At 42.6% G+C, this 21,426-nt stretch overlaps 6 protein-coding genes across 6 annotated transcripts; 4 read left to right on the top strand and 2 right to left on the bottom strand.

The window, feature by feature from the left end:
* Positions 1-152: 152 nt before the first annotated feature.
* On the bottom strand, positions 153-722 carry EAF02_011361 (uncharacterized protein; the record flags this gene model as incomplete). The annotated part of the gene is made up of 1 exon (XM_038907408.1): positions 153-722. One exon carries the CDS (start codon positions 720-722, stop codon positions 153-155), a length of 570 nt encoding a protein of 189 aa, XP_038752888.1.
* A 220-nt stretch (positions 723-942) lies between these two features.
* On the top strand, positions 943-1,370 carry EAF02_011362 (uncharacterized protein; the record flags this gene model as incomplete). Its single annotated transcript, XM_038907409.1, has 5 exons — positions 943-945; positions 1,001-1,057; positions 1,109-1,153; positions 1,211-1,295; positions 1,342-1,370. The coding sequence occupies 5 exons, from the start codon at positions 943-945 to the stop codon at positions 1,368-1,370; spliced, it is 219 nt and encodes a 72-aa protein (XP_038752889.1).
* A 384-nt stretch (positions 1,371-1,754) lies between these two features.
* On the top strand, positions 1,755-4,330 carry EAF02_011363 (uncharacterized protein; the record flags this gene model as incomplete). Its single annotated transcript, XM_038907410.1, has 4 exons — positions 1,755-1,935; positions 1,998-2,315; positions 2,365-4,091; positions 4,301-4,330. The coding sequence occupies 4 exons, from the start codon at positions 1,755-1,757 to the stop codon at positions 4,328-4,330; spliced, it is 2,256 nt and encodes a 751-aa protein (XP_038752890.1).
* Positions 4,331-5,748: 1,418 nt separating this feature from the next.
* Positions 5,749-7,272, bottom strand: EAF02_011364 (uncharacterized protein; the record flags this gene model as incomplete). Its single annotated transcript, XM_038907411.1, has 4 exons — positions 5,749-6,297; positions 6,485-6,723; positions 6,938-6,956; positions 7,228-7,272. 4 exons carry the CDS (start codon positions 7,270-7,272, stop codon positions 5,749-5,751), a joined length of 852 nt encoding a protein of 283 aa, XP_038752891.1.
* A 4,880-nt stretch (positions 7,273-12,152) lies between these two features.
* EAF02_011365 (uncharacterized protein) lies at positions 12,153-17,908 on the top strand (the record flags this gene model as incomplete). Its single annotated transcript, XM_038907412.1, has 3 exons — positions 12,153-14,977; positions 15,423-15,533; positions 15,844-17,908. The coding sequence occupies 3 exons, from the start codon at positions 12,153-12,155 to the stop codon at positions 17,906-17,908; spliced, it is 5,001 nt and encodes a 1,666-aa protein (XP_038752892.1).
* A 789-nt stretch (positions 17,909-18,697) lies between these two features.
* Positions 18,698-20,734, top strand: EAF02_011366 (uncharacterized protein). Its single transcript, XM_038907413.1, has 3 exons — positions 18,698-19,396; positions 19,580-19,847; positions 20,042-20,734. The coding sequence occupies exons 1-3, from the start codon at positions 19,367-19,369 to the stop codon at positions 20,353-20,355; spliced, it is 612 nt and encodes a 203-aa protein (XP_038752893.1). The 5' UTR covers positions 18,698-19,366; the 3' UTR covers positions 20,356-20,734.
* The last annotated feature ends 692 nt before the right edge of the window (positions 20,735-21,426 follow it).

Genomic DNA, 21,426 nt, shown 5'->3' on the forward strand with positions numbered 1-21,426 from the left:
AACACCAATATAGTCAAGTAACCATCCTGAACCTTTGCGCATTGCGCATCGCTTGCCAATCTCCGGAGATGGTGAACTGTGTATTGAGCAAAGCCTAGGCCGAGCATTACACCTTTTCCAAATGCTCCAACGTAGTGCACTATCATCGCCTTTCACTTCAAGATAGTATGAGCTCCCCGTACTTCCAAATACTGCTCTGCAACCCCCTGACCTAAAGATCTAACAACCCCAAACACCTCTTTGTTGTGATATCGTAGCCTCGTCTTTGGATCTGTATATGGAGCTGGTAATCCTGTGATATCGCAATAATGTTTTGAGTGTGCTAGAGACGGTGCTGATTCAATATTCATGTACGTTGCAGTAGGTGCATTAGAAAAGCCGTTCGTCCTCATGTTTCGTTCCAATACCAACTTCGATAAGTTCTTGGAAGCTTGCGCGAGATTTGGTTGAAGTGTAGGAGCGCTCGTAGGGGCAGGTGTCATATCGCCATCAGTTGAGGTTGCATTATCTTCAGAAAAGGGTGTTGCAGAACCGCTGTTATCTTGTGTTGGCATAAGTGACGCTTCCTTTCGAACGGCGTCGCCGAGAATGGTCTTAATATTCTTGTTGCGACGCTGATTAGGTCTCCAGTGGGTATTTCGAAAGGGTTTTCTTATTGAGTGAACATCAAGCTTTTCGATGAGTGCTTGATGAGCTTCAGCTTCTGGAGTTGCTGGCGCCATGATTGATGACGATTGGTGGTTGATTTATGATTGTTTGATTGAAGTTGAATTGAATTGCTCTGCCTTCCTTCCGCCTTGTTGATTGAGCTTCGAGCTTCACAACAGCCGACCAATCAGGCAACGCATGAAACTTGTGTCAATATTTACTATAAACACCAACAAAACAGTGACTTTGTCAAACATCACATTTCATAACCAAACCACATTGACGGTAGAGACTATGGTAAGGTTAAATATGACAAGCTTCTATCGTATACAGGATAATGAACATTATGTAGGAAAATCCTCACGAGCACCAGCAAAACTTGCTTCTCTCACGAATCATCACCAACGTAGTAAGCATTTCAAGCACACCCACCAAGATATCACACTAATTCAACTGCTAGGAGAAACTCAATGAAGCCATCATGCTTTTGAACAAGAATCTCCAGGTATGAGAGGGCTAGCAATCGCCGGTAAATGGTTACATGTAGCTGAACCAGAATTAGGAGATCAATAACGCAAACACAAATGTTGTTTTGGTTGCAGACATGTTCAAGAACTATCAATCCAATGTTCTCTTTCATTTAGAAGGTACTTAATTTTAACTGCCACAAGACTATTGCTAATTCGTTGAAAGCTACCGACAGTCTCAAAGAGCCATCATGATAAAACTGAAGAGAGTCTTCGTGGGCAAGGAGCTGGCGTTTTATGGCGGAGGCTGATAGTTAGAATGATTCTCGATTAATGACTTACAAAGATAATTTCCACGACTTTTATTAAAATTAAAAATATCCTACAATATCTGGTGCTGTAGATTGTAGATATAGATAGAGTAAGGTTAATCGTGATCTCCACATGTAACTGATACATGCATCTCAGCCTTGCCACAAAAATCTAGCCTTGTGAAGCGACAACATCATAAAGAGGAATAATTACCACTAAAGAGCTTGTCGTTAATACGTGTACTATTTAATCGATTCTTTCGGTCGCAAGGGTATACAAACAATGATTTAGACCGCAACCAAAACCAACCACTACCTCTCTAGGAAGATGTCGCCCTCTGCCATGGACCTCGATGCGCCTCCATCAGAGCAACAAAACTCAATACCTCCTCCTACTCTATATCCTGCGAAAGATCTTCACTTTGACAAATACGTCGAGCCTCAGCCAGATGGATATCGAACAGCCAAATCTCGGGGATCTGGTCAAGCTGCGATAGTAATTGACAATGGTAATTCTGTGCTGGGCATCATGACTTGCATATCTCAAAGATACTAATACTTTTTGCTACAGGCTCATCGGTGACTCGAGCTGGCTGGTCCTTCGAGGACTCACCATGTCTCAATATCTTACCTCTTTTCTCTAAATATAGAGACAGGAAGATGGGCAAAACGTATTCGTTTGTTGGCGCCGATGTCTATGCAGATACTACAGCTAAGGGCCACATGAGAAATGCCTTTGAGGCGGGAAGCGGGATTGTTAGCAATTGGGATGTTATGGAGCAAGTACTGGATTGTATCTTTCTTAAATTGGGCGTCGATTCAGAAGGAAGTGTGGACATGCCTATTGTTATGACGGAAGCTGTCGCAAACTTACCGTATTCAAGGAAATGTATGGACTTCCCATTAGACCTACGAATTCTGCTAACGAAACGGGATAGCTATGACCGAAATTATATTTGAATGTTATGGAGCACCATCTGTGGCTTACGGAATCGATTCTTTATTTTCTTACGACTACAATGGGGGCAAGACAGGACTTGTTGTATCTTCTTCCCACAGCTCTACGCATCTGATTCCGGTTTACAATTCGAAAGCCATGCTTACCCAGGCAACAAGATTGAATTGGGGTGCATCACAAAGCGCCGACTACCTTTTAAAGCTCATCAAACTAAAGTATCCTAGCTTTCCAGGAAAGCTGGCTGCCACTCAAACGGAATACATGGTACAAGATCATTGTTACTTATCCCGAGATTATGATGAGGAAGTGAGAAAGTATCTCGATTGGACAGGGTTGGAAGACAGAGACCGTGTCATACAATATCCGTATACAGAAGTCATCGAGGTACAAAAAAGTGAAGAAGAGTTAGCCAAGATTGCAGAGAAGAGAAAGGAGAGTGGTCGAAGATTACAAGAACAAGCCGCCAAAATGCGACTTGAGAGATTAGTTCGCAAAGAACAAGAACTTGAGTACTATAGACATCTACAAGGCAAGTTAGTAGATCAAACAAAAAAGGAAATCAAAAGATTACTTGACGCGGAAGAGTTGAAAGACGAAGCTGCTCTCGAAAAAACCATTAAGGAACTTGACAAAAGCATTCGTAAGGCTCGAACCAAGGATGTCGGTGGACCGGAAATCGAGGAAGAAGTCGAAGAACCGGATTACTCTATGCTTGAAATTCCAGATGAGCAACTAGACGAAGCAGGCCTCAAACAAAAGCGTCATCAACGTCTCATGAAATCCAATAACGAAGCCCGCGCTCGTGCCAAGGCAGAAAAGTTGGCAGAAAAAGCTCGTATCGCGGAAGAACAACGCATAGATGATGAAAAGCGAGAAAATGATCTCGAAGGCTGGCTTCAAGAGCGTCGAGAAGCTCGAGCTACTATGCTCCAAAAGATAAAAGACAGAGAACGTCTCAAAGCAGACCTAGGAAACAGAAAAAGTCTCGCGAGTCAAATCCGCATGAAGAGCATCGCAAACCTGGCATCCGATAATCCGACTAAAAAGCGTCGTCGCGGAGGCGATGACGATAACTTCGGTCAGAATGATGATGATTGGGGAGTCTATCGTACCATCCAAACTGGAGACGGCGGTAGTGATGACGAGGAAGAAGAAGATCCTAGCGTTCTTCTCAAAACCCTCGAAGCGGATCTCCTCAAATACGATCCCGAATTCACAGATCAACATACCTTCGACGCGCAAACCGATTGGACCAAATCCCTCATCCATGCTTTTCTCCGCGGACCACGTCCCTTCAATCCGGCCAGCACGGCGGAAGCCCACCAACTCCATCTCAACGTCGAGCGGATCCGCGTCCCGGAAGTTATTTTCAACCCCAGCATAGCCGGGCTGGATCAAGCTGGAATTGTGGAAATCGCAGCCGATATATTAAACCAGCGTATTTCAGGAGCGGGCATAAATCAGAAGGATTTCCTGAAAGATATCTTTTTAACGGGAGGAAACACGATGTGGCAAAACTTCGATGAGAGATTGAGAGAGGGGTTGAGAGCAAATTTGGAGGCGGGCACAGAAGTCAAGATTCGTAGGGCGAAGGATCAATTATTGGATGCGTGGAAAGGGGCTGCGAAATGGAGTTGTGGAGAGAGGTGGAAGGAAGCGAGGGTTACGAGGGAGGAGTATCAGGAGAAGGGTGGGGAGTATCTTAAGGTATGTTTGTTTTTTGTTTTGTCTTTTTCTCTTCCTTTCCCTTCATCTTCCATTGTATCATCACCCCATCAAATCTCCACACCCAACCTCCGAATCCGAATCCGAATCCGAATCTGGATATGCATGGATATCCGCGTCCCAGACAGATAGATTCATAGACGAAGTACAAGAAACAAAAACCGCCACACTTGACTAACACATGCGTGCAGGAACACGATCTCGGAAATGCGTATTCGTGATCGATCGATCAATCATTCAATCATGCAAGCAATTCAATAGCATAATCAAAATCAAAATGAAAATCAATAATTACATCATGCGAAGAGAGAGCATAGTGTATCCTATCATATCATATCAATTCAAGTAGTTACCTACTTACTTACCTACCTACCTATCTACCTATCTATCTACGCATGAGTGAGATGGGATTAGATGAGATGAGACGAGTTACACAAGTTGGGATTTGGTTCTGATTCTGATTCTGATTCTGATTCTGGTTCCGGTTCATTGGTTTAGGCGTTAGTTACCTAGGTAGTTCATGTTATATTATATTATATTATATTATGTTATGTTATGTTATATTATATTATAATATTATTTGATTTTATTTTTCTTTATTTTCCATCTATATCATTATTTTATATTTATTTTACTACATCTCTCTCTCTCTCTCTCTCTCTTTATAATAACAATAACAATTCCAATAACAATTCCAATTCCAATTCCAATTAAATAACAATTTGAAGCTTCTATCCTATCCTATCCTATCCTATCCTATCCTATCCTATCCTATCCTATCCTATCCTATCCTATCCTATCCTATCCTATCCTATCCTATCCTATTCACAAAATTTCCTATATATGAATACCTAATAATATAAAAATTATTTACTTTATACAAATATAAAAGAGAATCAAGGTATACAGATATAAATACAAATAGAGAGAGAGAGATAATACATCTAACAATTCTTTTCATCATAATTACTACCTCGTAGACCTACTAAAATAAAATAAAAATTGCACTCTTTAGACAGGGAAGGGGATGAGGAGAAGCCATTGCACATCGAAACATCAATAAATGTATTTCAGAATCTTGAATTTTTATCTCCTTGACTATTTGATGAGCAAGCAAGCAAGCAAGCACGCAAGCACTTACACTACCTAGCTAGCTAGCTAATGATTGCACATGCGCATATTGTCCACCCACCCAAATAACATCCGCCTTTCCACCCATCCACCAAAAAGCCACCGGGCTGACTGTTATCCCTCGGAGGAGTGTCCTTTCGCATACATGTATATCAACATCTTTTCCACACAATTCTGAAGTTTCCATACCATGTTCCCACTCCACTTACGATTGAAAAAAGATACCTCCCTGTACTAGAAACCACAATGAATAAACACATGTGAAAGAAGCGAAGAAGGAGACATCGAGAAAAGTAAGAAAAGGATGAACGCCTTGGTAAGAAATGGTACAAAGCAGAATCAGCAATATTGATTGATTGAAACACCCCTATGAGAGTGGGGTACCACTTTTATATAAAAGTAGGAACTCCACCCATGTGCCCTATCATAGCAAACCATCCCAAATAGCCTCCACCTTTACCAACGCCTAAAAAGAAGAAGGAGAACAAGTTAAATCCTGTGTGAGGTATTACATAGCCATAGAAGTTGGTAGACCGTCATTGGCTATTTGTCCACCGGCCAGCTGTGAGCGTATGAGGTTCTCGTCATTAGAATCGTCATCCTTGAATCGTTTGTTTTCTTGGTGAGGTGGATATGCCTGTTGCGGTTGTTGTTGTTGTTGCTGTTGTTGTTGCTGGTGACCTTGCTGCTCTTCACTGGGATGTTTGAGACTGGCCGCTGCTAGAGTTCTTGCGGCAGAAGGTTGGAGAGCACCCATAGGGGCCATTGGGGCAATGGGAGCTTCATGTCGTTGCATATGATCTATTGGCTCCATTTGTCTTTGTTGAGGTGGCGGAGGATGAGGGTGCTGCGATGGATGACTTAAGTTAATGTGTGGTGGTGGTTGTGGAAATTCGCCTTGTGATTCAATAAGTCGAGATTGAAGACGGATAATGTACTCGCGCAGAGAGTAATTCTCGGCATGGATAGCCTTATAATTATCCTCCAGTGCATGGAAATCACGGACTTGCTCTTCAAGCTTCTTGATATATCCTTCTTTGCGCTGACGAAATGCTCTCTGTGTGATAGATTATGTAAGCTTGGGTAATGGGATTTTTTTTGGATGACATGAGAATTGACAAAGCAAGAGAACCATAAATCTCAACCCGACGTTATTTTTTAACAAGCGATACTTCGCATCATAGCAACCTCACAAAGAATGCGCCAATGATAAAAAAATTGCGATACGAATGAAAATTACGAACCTGAGCTGCGCGATTCTGAGCTGCACGCTTCGATTGTGAAAGCTCGCGTTTTCCACCCTTTCTACCATCTGCGTCGTCTCCTCCGCTTTCCGACATCATTTGTCCACCGATAGCAGGATCTATATTATGGTCGTGAGGTGAAGCACTACTCGAAGCTTGCACTTCGTGGTTATAGCCATGTGTCTGAGTATTATGATGCTGAGACTGCGAGGTCAAGTTCAAGAGCTGAGCTCTTAAATCTAGAGGAAGAAGTGAGGCGCGTCAGCAGGAGGCAACATAAACATGGGTGGTGCTATGGAAGTAGGAACGAAAGTTTAAATCGCGGCGCGAAATTATATGAAGATAATTCTGATTTATTCGACTCGTATAGCCGCATATACCTTATACTGGGATTGGGGGAACAAGAAACCGTTGTTGTGCTTGGTTATCAAAGGAAAGAAGGGGATGTTATACCATTATCTGCACTCATTTCCTGCGCGAGTGAGTCAGCTTTGAGATGCAATATCTTTTGGGAGAGGGGTTGTAAAGTGTTCGCGAGCACGCGAATGAGAAAGCTCAAGCTCGAGACTGTTTTTAGGATTGAACGTTGAAAGGAATTGAATGGAGGGGTATGACAAGACAAGTGAGGTAAGTCCATGAACCATGAACCACCGGAGTTACAGGCAAAGTAGTGAATGGGGAAGGATTGATAATAGTAGGTAGTAAAAGTAAGAAGTAAACATGATGAAAAGAGGAATACGAACCTGATTCTGCATTTGTGCTACCGGCGCGGGCGCGATTGATTGCATGATGGAAAGTTGTTATCAAAATCGTACCTCGATAGGTAGAGTGTAGTAGGTAATGGATACTGCTTCTTGGGACCTTTAGTTGTTTGAGGGAGGGTGTTGATAGTTTTCCAACTTTCTTGAGTTTTGATTTGCTTGACAAATAGATTTATCAGAATGTTGACGTGACCTTTGATGGTGGGTGACTGGGGTCAGGATGGATGAGCGGTAGATGGGTAGGAAGGTATTGTAGTGTGTAGTGTGTAGTATGGAGGAAATCGGCAAAGTAACCCTTCGTCAAAGTGTACGACCGAAAAGGATGAGGTAAATGTAAAATGTAAAATGTTAAATGTTAAATGTAATAAAATGTCAACGGCTGAATTATTATGCTCTTTGGTCGATTGATTACTCTGTATATGATTCCACCGTTTCTCGGGCTGGCTGGATCTGGATGGAGGTTGCTTGCTTATACGGAACGGAGTAGGACTGGACTGGACTTGAACTGGATAGGACTGGATGGACACTACAGTACCAATTTGGAGAGAGACCGCGAAATTCCGAGAGATAAAGCACGTGATAGTAGCTGGTGATTTCCTCTTCACAGATTTTCCGAGTTCATATATATAGTACTGGTATTGGTATATACCTGGGTATAATATGAATGTGAATATAAATAATTACGTCGACAATATTGAATCTTGAATATTTAATTATATGTAAATATATGAATATTCAAGATCAAGAGTGAAGGATGAAAATGATGAGTAAGGACTTTATAAGTTTGACTTAACTTTCAAGGGAGAGGTATTTATGGTTCATTTTGAATTTTCAGACTAAATTTCTTTGCCTCTTCGCATTGGAACGTAATGGACCAGGTAAAAGTTGCTTATTTGCATCTTTCTCCGACCTTTCCGGCTTTGTTGTATTAATGATCAATTACTAATCTAATCGTCTTTGTCATCATCATCATCTCGAGAGAAACACGAACTCACTTGTCCGAGTGTATTTTATTATATCGATCATGATCTGTTATAATCATTATTTATTCTCAGCTACCTAGGTAGTAATGAATAACAATTGAATCTTCTCGTACGAATACCTAGATATATGAGGAGAAAAACATTCATTTGTTATCCATGTGCACAAAAGCTACCTACATACCTACTCCGTACATACCTACCCTACATACATTCCTGGGTGCAGGATGGGAAAGCTCCTTCGATCCTAGGCCTTTCGCTAATACTTCCGAATCCTACACTCCGGAATCCTTCCATCAAACAAACCATCTCCTTTCTCCTACCAGGGTGTCGAGTTCAAAAGTTACATGAGGACTCATGTACTACGACACATGCGCTATGATAAACTTGGGAAGGTGATACTCGTAGAGGTGAATTAAGGCTTGCTTGGGAGATTGCCGCGCTTCAGCCTTACCACAAGGTCATTCACTCCATTCATTAACATTATCAAACGGAAATGGCGTGTGTCAACTTCCTGTCAAGTATATTCGTTGTTACTTTTGACCTGGGGCCGGTCGCTGATTGATAGTTCTGACATTCAAAAGCTTTCTTTTAATTCTTGGCCTTCAAAAAGAAGTCCGCTTCAGTTTATTCCATATTAATTGCAAGGTATTTACTGATTCTTCACTTTGAGGAATGAATCGGCCGGAGTCGGTGAGACAGACGCTCATACCAAAATATTGCGCTTTCATGATTCATTATTACCTCTATACCGCCGTGTCATAAGATGAGGATTCTACAAGATCTCCAATTCGTTCAGCGGCGAATGGTAGAAGTATCAAGCATGAAACCAACATCTTGGTATGTACCCTGGCATCGATGTGTCAAGACTGCATGTTTGCTTTTGAGCCATGTAGTACTGCAACGTCGGTTGATTTCATGCACAGCTGAAGATACTTAGATTCTTTCTGGTGGCTCGAAAGATCAATAGCAAATCGTTGGAACTACAATCTATCTCTTGCAGGAGAAAAGTGTCCATAAACGAGAAGAACTTATTAGGGAAATAAGAATTATTGTCGATAGACATCTCCTTTTACCCGCCGTTCAGTACGATATTTACGCACTGAAAATAGAATTGCTTTTGATGTACCGCTTTGACCTTCCGGAGTTATTTCGATTATATCAATTAGCACCGATTGCTATAAGGGAGACAAAAATAGATCACAAATCATCACTTGTCCTTCTCGGCGGGCAGGGAAGTAAGCTGACTGCATTCAAAGCTTCCATCACGTGTAAACACGTTGTTCGTTAGCGCTGCTGGATTTATGAAGAAAAAGTGATTGGTATAGATGGATCCAAAGTACGATGGGACAGGATCATAAGGCAGAATATAATTGTAGGTAGACCTCTCCATATGTTTGACGTGCAAAAGAATGACAGCATAGGCTTATCGCGTTGCCCAAATCATCTTCAGGTTTTACAAGTATTCCCAACAAGTTTATCTTTTTCTCCTGATATTGGCTGTCGTCATTCTATGAACTGACGATGAAACGTATTTAAAACAAATCATCAAATTTCCTATTGTTTGCCCATTGTTCGGCGAGCACTGATCTCTCTCCCGTAGATAATTTTAGCACGGGAGAGGATTTCGGGCTGTCCCGTGTAGCTGAAGTATTGAAGGAGTTTTAGGCGACATCACAGATCTTTCTTCAAATCATTTCATGTGTAATGCATCAAACTGAGTTCCCGGCTCTGTGTCGTTTACTATCTAATCAGACGACCTAAAGTGCATGCTGAAGTTAGCAATACCGTACAGTTTCCCTCAAATACTACAATATCATCCTCCTCACTAGGATATAAAGATTCTACCCATTCTATTCTTCTTACCTTATCACGTAACACACTTGTTGGCCCCCAAGTACTTTCGTACCTTATCCAATCAGCCCTATGATGCTTTTCTTCATCCCCATCCCCATCTCTTCCTACTGGTTATCATCGTGTAAGACAGAGTAGCATTATGATGGAATCACCTCTACGCCTCACCCGTGCGGCCGTTTCCATCAACGGCTTATCTGAGCTCCAAAATGGGATATGCAAGCTAAAGTTGTGTGAACAACACCATCACATACGATATGAAACTATCTTCAGCCCTACTTGTCTTACCGATTCGCTTCTTTGAGGGGCAGTCTGGATTGGCTCGTAGCTCGTTCACCGAAACATCCTCTGAGGTACAAAGACGGGGAGGGAGCCGTAGCTCATGCTCTTGGCGAGAGCTTACAAATTTTATTACAAATCATATGGTCAATCGAGGATACGAAGATCACACGTAAGAAAATACGCATTGGTAGGTGATTGTGTTTCATGGAGTATGTATCACGATTGAAGGCGCTGTTTAAATTGTTTGAAGTATACGGATACACCAAGATCGATGTGTATGTGTGAGGGACGACGAATCGTTAATGGATGACGCTAATAGCACGTTGTTAATTTTTCATTGTTATGAGACTAGCTGATATTTCTACCCTTTGATAAATGAATCCTCTATTTAGATACTGACGATGATTACTTTGCAGGTGACTGAAGGTCGCCGAAAGTCGCCATGGTCAACATGACGGTCCGGAAAGTCTCATATACACCGTCAGTTTTCAAATGCTACATCTCCGAAGGGAGTTTTGTGTACAGTGTGTTGCTGTCCATGATATCTGGCCAAGGATTTCACTAAATTGACCTTGCTCGGCAAGGCCAATTATCCACACCTGCAAATTGATCCTACTCCAGTAGGATCAATTCATGAGATATGCAACAAGAAAATTTAGGTTGGCTGGTCAAGTGACCTGAGTAACTCTATTGGTTAATATCGATAGCGTCGTCTTTATGTCTTAGGATGCCCTCGTGATCTCAATTGATCTTGCAGAAGGAGGATCTATTGGATTTGTAGATGTGCAACAAAAGATTTGGAGGTGCTAGTCAAGTGATTTTTGGGGAGTTTTACTGGTTGGGTTTTAGGGGATCTCTCTGTATTATATCTTTCTGGTACTGGGAGAAGAGGTTTATGCAGAGCTTTTGGTTGATTATGTCTTGTGAAAATGAGATTGTATTAGTTTTTGGATCTGGAATAAAGGATTTGGATGTGTATATTGAGCGGTGAGAGTTTTGACGCATATCTAGTATATAATCTTGGGTGAACAAGGTCTTGTTGATTGTTGAATGTGCACCGATTGATATGTGTACCTACCTACTTGTGAACTCACTCGATTTATTCCATTGTTAAGTGCAAAGGCTTCATATTGTCTTTCAGGAGCGGGCTTGTATTCGATGTTTGATGGTTTGCATCGACGAGAACTCGGGGACATGAGTTTCTGCATATCTCACTCATCATCGAAGCCTTTATCTCAATCAGGTCTACCGTCAAAAATAAAACTATTAGATGACGTATTGAGTCAGGTTAACTTGCCCGTTTCATTTTGCGACTCTGGAACTGGCCTGCGGTGCAAATTGAGCTTGATGGTATGAGGAAGATATTCGGTCGGGGTGAAGTATAGGTACATTTTGGATATCCGCAGAAGAAAATCGTGTGTGAATCTTGTGCAACATACGAATCCATTCTCGAAAATGCATGAAGTGAATATGTTAGGCAAGTTGAGAACAGCTACAAGCAGATCTTAAATATCTGCCAACAGACTCTAGAAATATTTCTGGCCATGTAGACGCTGAACAAATGTGCCAATTCCTTCCATGGCTCTCCAAATCCCAAGCTCACCGGGAACAAACCCGAGATCGTGGGTGCGGGGTGCTGACTAATCATTCGTCAATCGAAAAGTTCTGGGTTTATAGATGCTGGGACGACCAGTGCAAATCGGACCATCCCGCACAAAACCTTAAGTGCACCAGGCACTTCACTACTACCTTTTCTTTGAATGGAGATGCGATGGCTAGATTACCACTGAAATGCCATCCGCCCTGCCTGTGCCTTCTAAAGGTGCATTGCGAGCACTTCGCAACATCGCCCTTGGAACATCCTGCACAGTCGCATTCAGTACTGGCATGCTAACAGAGGACCGTCGACGACGAATCCACGGCGCAAAATTAGTACATGATAACGCCAAGAAACTTAAGTCTGCGAGACAATACCACGAACCGAGTGCACATTTGGCAGAGACATTTGAGGAGCAGGTCTTGAGATATAAGGACGATGGATTTTGGCAGGCTGGCAGCACCGCCTTGGGCCGTGTTACAAGTGCCGAAGAGATTGTAGCCTGTGATTCAACATTTGGCAAAACGACAGAGCCGGCAAATCTGATACCGCCTTCAATTCCGTTCAAGCCGCCTCGAATTGAAAATTTACGCCCCCCAACCGCAAAAGATCCGTTACCAAAACCTAAGGATATCGAAGAAGACCGTCAACTGCGTCTTGCAAATGACATACAGCAGATCATTGGAGATGGAAAGGACCCAATTGCTGTTGGTTCTGCCTTGCGGCGATTCTTAGAGGCATTTGAGGAAGGTCTGGATTTAGGAACTAGTGGCATGCAAAAATATCTCGTGGAAGCAGCAATTGCGCTATCTACAGTTTGTCGGTCTCTCTCTATGGTGGAAAATATGGAAAGGATTCTTGATATTGTTCTGAAATCGACCACTCTTTCTGAGACCGATTTCAAACGATTCGAACCACATCTTATTATTGAATCACTGTTAAGGAGTCCAGACGATAAGGCTGGCCACGACACATATCCTTCTAAACTCCGAAAAGCCTCTACCTTGTGCCTTACAGAATTCAAAGCGAAGCCTGGGCCGATTTCGAATAAACTAAGACCTGTCATAGTGGAAGCTTGCAACTTGACCTGTCTGTTCAAGATGTATGATTTGACCAAGCAACTATTTTGGCGAATTGAGGCTACACGTGGCAAAACATCCAACTCCGCAGTTGGGTCCTTCATAATCGCCGAAATACAGACCAAACAGTATCGTAGTGCCATTTCTCACTTTTTCAAGCATTTCGTCAAATCGCCACCAAGCCAAGAAGAGCTCTACCGTGTTACGGATGCCGTATTCGAGAGAGCGCTTGAACTGAATCATTTCACCCATGCGGAACAGGTTCTGATAGAGGTGTCGAAATCTATCCAAAGCGACCACTTCATAAGATCGAACAATTGGTTTCAAAAACTGCTTGGCACGGAATGGCGTAGAAAACGAAGCATTCGTAAAACTCAAGAGAGGTTTGAACGACTCAAGACTGTGATACCGAATGTTTGTCGGCCAGAAGCTGCCTATGCCGTTGTTATACAGTTATGTGTAGAAGCAGGTGATTTCAAAGCCGCCGGTAAATATCACGAACATTTGTTTCAAATCAGTGGTCCGTGTGAAGATGATATCCTCATACGCGGCCAGATTGCTCGTGGTAAAGCGATGTGTGAGGAATGGGATGATGTCAAGACCAATTTCGCCGAAATGGCTAAACTCAACCCCAATCCCAAAGTCTATGGCGACATTTTTCCACCGATTCTTAAAATATTTGCTAAATCACATCCTGTGACCGAGACGGAGGATTTTCTTCGTTGTTGTCTGGAAGAGTATAAAGTACCTCTGACATCTTACGCCTCGAACATTATGATCGGCGAGTACGCAAAAGCTAAAGAGCTTCGTTCTATCCTCCGTTGGATAGAGTATGCAACCTCTGTTTCAACGTGCTTCGACGCTGATTCATTCAATACTATTCTAAGCCAGCTTTACAAAACTTGGGGGTTTAATTTTGAACAAGTATTTCAAGTACATCGTGTGATGCTAAAATCTTCAGTGGATTATACAAATGACTTTACCCTCGCGCAACTGCGCCAGCTTGCTCTTAAGGATTCTAAGGGGGAACAAGAAGTTGCTGCTAGGAAGCTAAGGGTCATTCCCAGGGGGACTAGAGCTATAAATGATGATAATTATCCTCGTAGACAAATCATCGAGGAGATGGGAAAGGGCAACTTTCAAAAGGTCGTAAACATATATGACGCCGCCTCCAAACAGGGAGTTTTCATTCATAGTTCGGCATTGGCAGCCACTGTAAAAGCATCACTGCACTTGAGTGATGGCAATACGCACATGGCTATTGAGCTTCTCAAAGACGCGAAACGGAAAGGCTATTTGTTGGATGATGCTCTTGTTACGCTCCTCACTCACCGACTACCAAGCTTCATGGAGCGCGTCGGAAGCAGTCGTCTAATTATGTTCTTGACTTCTGTCAGAGAAGCAATCACCAAGGCGGAGGAGCATGGGCTTATTGTGCCAGAACCTGTGTTCAATGAAGTTACTAATATCCTTGTCCGAAATGGATACTTTCGAGATGCAATAGCATTCTGGACAGAAGTCTCGCAGACTCATAGCGCAACAGTCCGACCAAATGTGATCAATCTTACAATCCTTCTGAAAGCTTACATCGGCATGAAAGAACCCAGAGGAATCGTCTGGATCACAAATATGTTGACTGTTCATCAAGTCGTACCGGACCCACGTATGAAAGGCATACTAAAGAACACGCGAACGTCATTGCGGAAAAGAGAGCTCGGTCCAAGACTGAAAACATTTCTTCAGGCTATCGAAGAAGCTCATACGATCTTTGCAATGATGCGCGGTGATGATCAGAAAGATAAGAAGGATGCTAGAAATAAGACTCTTGAAATCATGGAAAGAGCTATGGCTCTTGATGCACAGAAATCACAGTCTCAAGAAGAAGTTAATAACTGGGATGATTTTGAAGACGAAAACGTGAATTTGGATGAGCAAGACGAGTATGAGCCGGAACTAATCGCTGGAAGTTCATTTTGAGGATCTAGAACGGGGTTTGTACAAATATTTGTGTAGAATTTGTAGAGCATATCGAGTATATAGATTTTAGATTTTGAATATGAGAAAAGCCTTTCGGCTCCTTTATCAAGTGTAACAGCTGGTGCATATTTAGAATCTTTAACCCCTCTCATCTCCCACCTGCGTGATACTAAATCTTGGCACTTCGAGAATTTGTGATACTGTATTATCATATCGTAATTGTCTATACCTCAGAAACTATGTACTCTTCATACTCATAATATTGAAACAATGTATTCTAATCTAAACAACATTATTCGTGTTTTCATCCACACACCAGCCGTTTGTCAAACTGCCATGCTGCGCTGCGCTGCGTCATTTTTCAATCGTACATAAGCGAGCGAGCTCTCCAACACTCAATCATCCTAGAACCTTGCCCGAGCTTGTCGTGACATTACACCCGCATCGCGATTCTGAGCTTCCGTTACTTCAAGAGTTGTATATCGATGTTGGTGGTGGCAGGATGTCGATTGTTGCAGAGTGAGTGATTTATTTATTGGGTTGGGGAGCTGTTTTCTTTGTTTGTTTGTTTTATGGCTTTTGATTTTGATTTTGATTTTGGTTGGTTTTTTTTTGAATGAAGGTTGTTTGTGGGGTTGTGTGAGGGGTTGTGCAGATATGAGATGGGATTACTCTGGTAGAGAGATGGGTTTTGGTGTAATTTGGAGTGTTCACGATTTAATTATTTGTTGGTTGGGAGTTTTCCATGTTTAGGGATTTGCATTTTCTGGGTTTATTGATGTCGAGTTCATTTTTCGCAAACAAATCACTGACAATCTCTGCGAAATAGCCAAATACGAAAAGTTGACGCCCAGCTCGACCGCGTCCAACTCGCTCCCTTCCCTTACCCCGCAGATGAAAGTTTGGTGTCCGCGCAACATGCGAAGGTTGCTTCTTCGCCGCGCATAGCGGAGTTGCAGGCGCTGGTTAAGGCATTGAGTACGACGTCGAGTTCTGGCGCGTTGCTTTCGGGTGGGAGGATTAGTCGGTTGTTGGAACAGGCGGATTTGAAGGGGTCGGTGCAGAGTGAAGAGATTGAAGAGGAGGATGAGGATGAGGATGGAGATGAAGATGACGAGGAGGATGAGGAAAGGGAATATAAGAATGGGAGAGCAGGTGTAAATGCCTATCTGAAGAACTATGAGAGGGAATTGGAGTGGTTGTTGGTTAGTAAGGCGACGGTGCAAACATATGGGTTGATATTGAATACGCTGCTGGAACAAACGATTCCGCTAAGTGATGATATTTGGTATTGGGATGAAGTGCTCGGATCATATACATATTCGGGACTGTACACGATACAGACTTCGCCGCAGAGGTTGTGGGGTTGGGGAAAGGATATTTACAGTGATTCGAGGGAGCGATTGGTGCATTTGAAAGAAGCGCCTGGAAGTGCGGTTAGAAAGGGTGGGAGGGATGTGAGACAGGGAGTCGCGGGGCAATGGAGTATGTTTTATGGGTTGGTGAGGGAGAGTATTAGGGAGAGGAGTGTGGTGGAGGTGCAGAAGAGAGTTATGAGTCCGGTTGCATTGGGGAGGTCAAAGGCTAAGATGAATCAGGCAAGGTTAAAGAGGTTTAGGGAGATGGGAGCAAGTGGATTGGGAGTTTTGATGGATGAAGCGTTGAGTTTTGATATCGATGAAGAGGGTGCGGGTCTGAAAGCCGAGGAGTCAGAAAACTCGGAGTGGAAAGATGTGGTGGAGAGGAGTGTGGCACTGATGGATAATGTGCTTCGCAATGTTACGGCTCTTGAGCAAGGAGTTTCGGATTTCGAGGATACTGTGTTTGCCAGTGTGGAGGATGACCCAGAGATTTCGAGTGCGGACAATTCACAAGCGACCAGGACGAGTAAGGTGTCGAGAAGATTGCAGCACATCCTCTCTGCCCATGTACCGAAGCATATTACGAATTCACAAAAGCTTGTCTCGGAATATGGACGACCTTCAAGACTCGTTAGATACTGGTTACCGGCTAGCATGTTGTTACTTTCGTCTTCGACTATATTGCGAATCTTGGTGAACAGAAAAGCAGAGGTTCTTACTTGGATCAGAGAACTTGGATCTACTATTCAAGATTTCTGGATGAACTGGGTTGTTGATCCTACGTTAAAGGTCATCGGGACAATTCGTCATGACAAGGATAGTGAAGTGGCAATTATGAGTAAAGAGAGTCTGAGAGGCGACATGGAAAGTCTGGAAAGAATGGTGGTAGATTTCGCTCGCGACAATCCAGAAGCCGCAAATTACGGAACTGGCGCTTTAAGTGATTCACAAATTACCGAGATCAAAGCCAAAGTCAAGGCAGGTGATCTCACACCCGTTCTTCGCGCTTATGAAAAGGATATGCAACGACCATTTGTAGGAACCGTCAGAGGAGACTTAATCAGAACAGTTTTGATCCAGGTACAAAAGACCAAGGTCGATGTGGAGGTTGCGCTAAGTGGTATCGATGCGCTACTCAAGAGTCAAGAGCTTGTCTTTGGCTTTTTAGGTCTGACTCCTGGTGTTCTGGTCTGTTTCGCTACCTTCCGATATTTTGGAACATTACTCGGCTCACGCAAGGGACTTCGACGAGGTGAAAGGGCGGGGCGAACTGCGAGGGTCTTGAGAAATATCGATCGAATTCTTACGATTGCTACGCCTACGCAGAATAACTTGCTCTCGTACAAAGATCATGGATTGTTGTTGTGTGAAGTTCATGTCTTGAGGAAGAGAGCTCATAGTTTGTTTCCTGGGGATGTGGAGAGAGAGTTTCTGGAGGACGTGGGGGATCTTTGTAATATCAATAGTGGTATTCAGGTGCAGCTTAAGGTTTTGGAGAGGATTAGGTGGAGTTATGGGAGGTGGTTGAGGTAGTTTTGGGGAGGGAGAGGAGGAGGGGGACGCGGAAGATAGAGAGGTGGATTCTGAGTGGAGTGTACAGTATAGAAAGGAAGATGGAGAAAGGAGAAAGCAATACTTGCATGGCGAGTGATATTGATATGAGTATTTGTATGCTATGATATGATATGATTAGATGACGGGATGGAATGGCATGGTATGGATAAAGAAACGATGACCTAGTCGCAAGACTGAGAACACTCTAATTTAGTAGTTATCTGGATTTGATCGTACGTATTTGTGTACATTATTGTTGTATGGATATGTGAATATTTGGAAATGTTATTTATAGGGTTGTGTGGTAAGATTACTAGTATTGAATTCTAACACAGCCCTTTTAATGGACATGGGAAAGAACTTGCATTCATATGGATACTGCAGACGTAGTTTTTCCAGGAGAGGGTACAAGATTGACTATATGGATACACTTGACCACTTGAAGAATCGACTATTAGAAGTTTGAACCTTTGAAGCTTACTTGTCCTAGATGTATCTAGCTCTGAATGTTTAGAGTTTGGAGTAACTTGTATCGTATAAGCTGTATGAGGACACTAGGCATGTAACCTTATATCTACCTAGTGATTGGTGTGAGAATCAAGGGTTCAGGACGGTTGGTCTAAAGGTGTCATATTAACAAGTATCCAATGTAATATCATATTTCTTTATAACATAATATTTCTTTGGTGACATTTTCCAAAGACTTGACTCTGTACACCGTACGTACTTGATAGATGAGAAACCCGTGGACATTGGTTGACACACGCCACAGTAGACGCGACGCCGCATACTCGTTTAACAACGGACAACGGACGTACCCGACTAGGTAGGTACTGAATCTTAAATTGATACATCCATCCATAGGTACATAGGTACTTTCCTATCCAGATCTTGAAATTCGGACCATTCACATCCCGTCTTCTATCAACCACCTCCCAAGATTTATTAGGAAAGAACCGTAGGGATTACGCATTACATCAATTGCAGGTGTTAATTTTGTTTTGTGATTATAATCACGACACTGGCAGAAAGAGAAAGTGTCCGTACCAGTGAATCTTTTTGAAACCCCCGTCCAAACCGGCACTTCTCGAAATCGATATCTCGTATTACCTTTTTAACTCTACATACGATATACGATATAAACAGAACGGAACGTCTTCCCTCACACCACGATAAATAAAGTAACTCTTCTCGACCCACAGCACCCTGTACCCCACACATTTCTTCCAGCGATCTCATTTCATTACGGTAGACGATTCGAATTCGGTGCCAGGTGTAGACCAGACCAAGAGGCCCAGCAAAAGGAAACTAAGGACACGGACGAAGTGCACGAAAGTGATCAGATCTTGTGGATTTGACAACGCCGCATTTACAAGGCTATCCAGATATTCAAAAGACTGTACTTGAGCTCCCTACTCGAGTGCGATTTCAGACACGATGGCCGGAACCAGGAATTACGATTTTTTGGTATGTTGGATTGACGGTCTGTTTGCTCGATGGGTGGTGAGGTTGTTTACGAACCCAGGTTCTAATCCATCCATCCATCGGTCTATCAATCAAGACCTTCCTCCTACTTCCCCTATTCAATTCCCAACGCATATGCAAATACACAGATAAATACAAATGCTTACATGCTCTCTGTGCAAATAGATTAAACTCCTTTTGATAGGCGATTCCGGTGTAGGAAAATCATGCTGTCTCTTGCGTTTCAGCGAGGATAGTTTCACACCTTCGTTCATCACCACGATTGGAATTGATTTCAAGATCCGTACAATTGAGTTGGATGGAAAGAGAGTGAAGTTGCAGATTTGGGATACGGCGGGTCAGGAGAGATTTAGGACGATCACCACGGCGTATTATAGGGGGGCCATGGGCATCTTGCTTGTGTATGATGTTACAGATGAGAGATCTTTTACAAGTACGTTGTTCCTTTTGTTCGTGGATTGGAGATGGAGTTTGTGAGAAGAGGTCATGTCATGTCGTGGTGTGGACTGGGAAGATTGAAGAGGATGATGAATGGATGAGTGCTGTTTTCTGCAGCAAGGGGGAATGAAACAAGACAACGTTCAAATACAAATCGTCATAAGAATCTTACTAACAACTCCTGCCTAGATATTCGCACCTGGTTCAGCAACGTCGAACAACATGCCACCGAAGGTGTAAACAAGATCCTCATAGGCAACAAGTGCGATTGGGAAGACAAACGAGTTGTATCTACCGAACGCGGTCAACAGTTAGCAGATGAACTCGGCATTCCTTTCCTCGAGGTATCCGCCAAGAGTAACATTAATGTAGAAAAGGCATTTTACAGTTTGGCAGCAGATATCAAGAAGAGAATCGTGGATACGAGTAAGATAGATCAGGCGGCGCAACAAGGTGTTGATGTGGGTGGACAAAGTAGTGGGGGTGGAAGTAAATGTTGCTAGAAGAGGGATGTTGTGTTGTTTGAGGAGATAGGTGCTCGATGATATAATATGATATGATATGATTGCGGAAGAAGTTAAAGGGGAAGATGGAGGAATTCTTTTATGATTTGATTCTATAGAGAAGGGGACAGGAGAAGAGAAGTCGGAAGAAGCAGGGAAGGGCTGGGAAGGAAGGACAGTGGTTAAGCACAGTGCGAGAGGCAATACAATGGTGTTTGTGGGTTGGCAGTGCATAACCATTGCTTTGTTTACTTTTACCTTTTTTTTTTATCAAGAGAGAAGCCGGAGTTGGGTGATTATGCGTATTTATATGGTATTAAATTGATAGGCGTGTTCTTTTTTTTTATATGTTGATTATGTTTATTATGATGATTATGGTGATTATGACGATGAGGAGGAGGAGGAGGAGGAGGAGTGGTGATTTTGTGATTGTGATGTGATGTGATGTGAGAAGTGATTTGTATGTGTATATGTATGTGATGTGATGTATATGTGAGGATGAGTATGAAGGTGAAGGTGATGTGAGAAGTGATGTGTATGTGATGATATATGTAATGATGAATATGATGTGTATCTGAGGATGATGATGTGTATGTGAGAAGTGATGTGTATATAAGAAGTGATTTAAATGTGAAAAGTGATTTGTCTGTGTCTATATATGTTTTTTGAGCTATAGTATTAGGTTTTATATATAGGATTTTATATATAAATTTTTATATACGAGTTTTTATATAGATTTTATATAGGTTTATAGGTTTATTTATACTTATTATCTAGATAGTAAGGAAGGGAAGGAAAGGAAAAGGGAGGTGAGGAAATATATGTAGAAGAGGAGAGGAGAGAAGGGGAGGTGAGAGGAGGTGAGAGGAAAGGAGAGAGGAAAGAGAGGAAAGGAGAGGAAAGGAGAGGAAAGGAGAGGAAAGGAGAAGGAAAGAGAGGAAAGGAGAGGAAAGGAGAGGAAAGAGAGGAAAGGAGAGGAAGGAGAGAGAGGAAGCGAGAGGAAAGGAGAGGAAAGGAGAGGGAAAGGAGAGGAAGGAGAGGAGTATCTTTAGGAGAGGAGAGGAACTCTAT

Source organism: Botrytis sinoallii (assembly GCF_014898435.1).
Source record: "Botrytis sinoallii strain Bc 23 chromosome Unknown BSIN_031, whole genome shotgun sequence".
NCBI classification, from domain to species: domain Eukaryota; kingdom Fungi; phylum Ascomycota; class Leotiomycetes; order Helotiales; family Sclerotiniaceae; genus Botrytis; species Botrytis sinoallii.

Coding starts and splice junctions, on each gene's coding strand:
- EAF02_011366 (XM_038907413.1), top strand. CDS start 19,367: ATGGCCGGAACCAGGAATTACGATTTTTTG. Junction 19,397..19,579: donor CCAGGAATTACGATTTTTTG/GTATGTTGGATT, acceptor CTGTGCAAATAG/ATTAAACTCCTTTTGATAGG. Junction 19,848..20,041: donor AGATGAGAGATCTTTTACAA/GTACGTTGTTCC, acceptor ACTCCTGCCTAG/ATATTCGCACCTGGTTCAGC.